General features: G+C 35.8%; 1 protein-coding gene across 1 annotated transcript in view; it reads right to left on the bottom strand.

Moving 5' to 3' along the window:
- Positions 1-558: 558 nt before the first annotated feature.
- Positions 559-2,500, bottom strand: part of notchl (notch receptor, like) — a 20,976-nt gene continuing 19,034 nt past the window's right edge. The window contains exon 12 of the mRNA XM_079625377.1: positions 559-1,637. Coding sequence (XP_079481503.1) covers positions 1,130-1,637 — 508 coding nt within the window. The 3' untranslated portion in view covers positions 559-1,129. The remainder of the gene's footprint in view (positions 1,638-2,500) is intronic.

Raw genomic sequence — 2,500 nt, 5'->3', positions numbered from 1 at the left:
CTTAACATATTACGGCACAAGCACAACTTATTTTACTTCAGAAATCAGATTAATTTTACAGAGCAATATTGTTTGGGAGCGTTTGATTGGACGATATCAGTGGTGTTGGATTTTATGAAAGTTGCGTCTCATGAAAGAAATGTGAGTGTACATCATTTTAAATATATTTACCATTCATTTGTTTTGTAGATGTAATACTTTTTTTTTTGTGGACAACATTAGTTGCTGATCTTTTATAAACCATCCAAAAATCTGAACTGATGAAATAAAATAAGGAAATATACGGTATATAATCGGGTAAATTGCATAAAATCGGTCATCTTCAATTTATATATTTTTTATATTTATATATATTATTTTTTTTTTTATAAATTATATTTATTCCAAAATAAATATGGAATTATATTATTAAAGTTCCCCTGTGGTGAAAATTATTGACTACAGAGAATAATCATAATATCATAGAAATACATAATTGGAAAAATAGTAACAATCTTTTTTAAATGTTGTTGTAATTTTTAAAATGTATATTTAGTATTTTTTTTTATTGTTGTGTTTCCCATTTTGGAATTAATGTATTAATTCAGCTTTTAGTGTTTTCCACTTTTTAATATATTTTTCTTATGCATTATATTTAACAAGAAATCTAATATTCAGAATTGTATTATTTAATGTATTTAGCAATAAATTCAAATTTTAAATTGTTTTCAATTTTGCATTTTTATGCATATCATTCATTCCACTTTTTAACTACATTTTGCAAAGCATGGTAATACAATGTTGTTTAATATTTCAATAGGACACATAACATTATGATTATATTATTTTCATGACACTTAAGCAATAATGTGTTTTATTACAGCAAAAAGTAAAACATACAAACATATTACAGTCATGTGGAAGAAAATGTGCCTTATTGTCCTAAAAAATAATGTCAATAAAAAAAAAAAAAAATCGTATTAGTTCTAAATAGGCTTTATTTTCTCTATACATATTTCAATTGCTTTTGATTTTGGGGGATTTCCTGAGATTCGGCCAGTAATTTTACATAAGCAGATTGTTGTATAGTCTGTAAAATGATTTGACGTATTGTAAACACCAGTTATGTACATTTTCCAAATGTGGTGTGTCACATGCTGCTCTGGATGAAGCCGCTGGACCCGTTGTTGACCCTCTCGCTGTGGACTTTAGAGATGCAGTTCCTCATACTGTCCCTCTCAGAGTCCATCTGAGCCGAGCCGAGGCCGTTCCCTGTGGCGGTGCTCTCTGATTGGCTGGCTGCTTCTCTCGGGTGTGGCACGATCACGATCTCGACATGCTCATTGGCTGGCGCAGCTACGGGCGGCTCTGATTGGTTGCCACTGGAGCGGCGGTTCAGTGCATGTTGGGTACAGGAGAAGGAGCGCTGTCGGGGCGCCGGTTGTGGAGACAGGAAGTGAGGTGTTGCTGCTCGAGCAACATCCTGTAACATCTCCCTCTCCTCGTCCTCCGCCTCTGATGTCACTTCCTGGAGAGTACTGATAGGCCGAGATGGGCGTCCAAGAATCCTGGGGCTGACCAGTGCCGTTGCTGATTGGTTGGGGGCTGGACGCCAGTTCTGGGGGGAGGAGCATTGCGCTCTGACCATCTGCCAATCACTGTTGAGAACCAAACATGAGAACTCGCCAGCCATGGGAACTTAAAACTGCTCTTCGTGTGCATTATTATTATTATTATTTCAATTAAATTAATGTACTAGCTATATTTTAGTTTGATAATGTTTTTTATTTAATGTTTTGTATTTTTAGGGGATTTTATGATACTAAATAATATTTATGCTGTATTCATAATACATTTATTAACTTTTTGAGCATATACCTGAAAATGTCATTTAATTAAATTAGTCGTAATTCTTTTTTTAAAGACGACACTTGGCAGATTATTACCGAAGTGAAAAAAGTTTTAAAAAGTGAACTTAAAAAAGTTACAGAATTTGACATGTATTATGAAAAATGTGCAAAAATACGAATTACTATTTTTATATGAAATATATATTTTCAAAAACATGTTTTAATCTAATGGTGCGTTCACACCGGACGCGAATAGCGCGTCAGGCGCGAATGATTTCAATGTTCAGTCAATGCAAAGACGCGTTACGCGTGTAAAACATTCCTGCGGCGCGAATTAGGCGTAGAGTGCGGCGCGGTGGACGCCAATGGCGCGAATTGAGCGTCTGGCGCGTTAAGCGCGAATTATTCATGTAGTGCTTTTTGTGCATTCACGCGTTTGATGCGAATTCGCGTGCTCACGCCTCTGACGCGCGTAAATTCCGCTTCAAATGTATGTTTTTACGTGCGTCAATTTCACTCTTGACGCGCGTATGGACACAGTGATATAGCGTATAACTAGACGCGGCAGGCACGAATTTGACGCGCTATTCGCGTCCGGTGTAAACGCACAGTAAAACTGTGAGAAAATCAAAGCCATAAATCTAAACAAGTTATGTTCAAAATTTGAGGTT

The sequence above is a fragment of the Phoxinus phoxinus genome, assembly GCF_949152265.1.
Source record: "Phoxinus phoxinus genome assembly, chromosome: 10".
Taxonomy (NCBI): domain Eukaryota; kingdom Metazoa; phylum Chordata; class Actinopteri; order Cypriniformes; family Leuciscidae; genus Phoxinus; species Phoxinus phoxinus.
The sequence above is the reverse complement of the archived record's forward strand: the minus strand, read 5'-3'. Positions and strand labels throughout refer to the sequence as shown.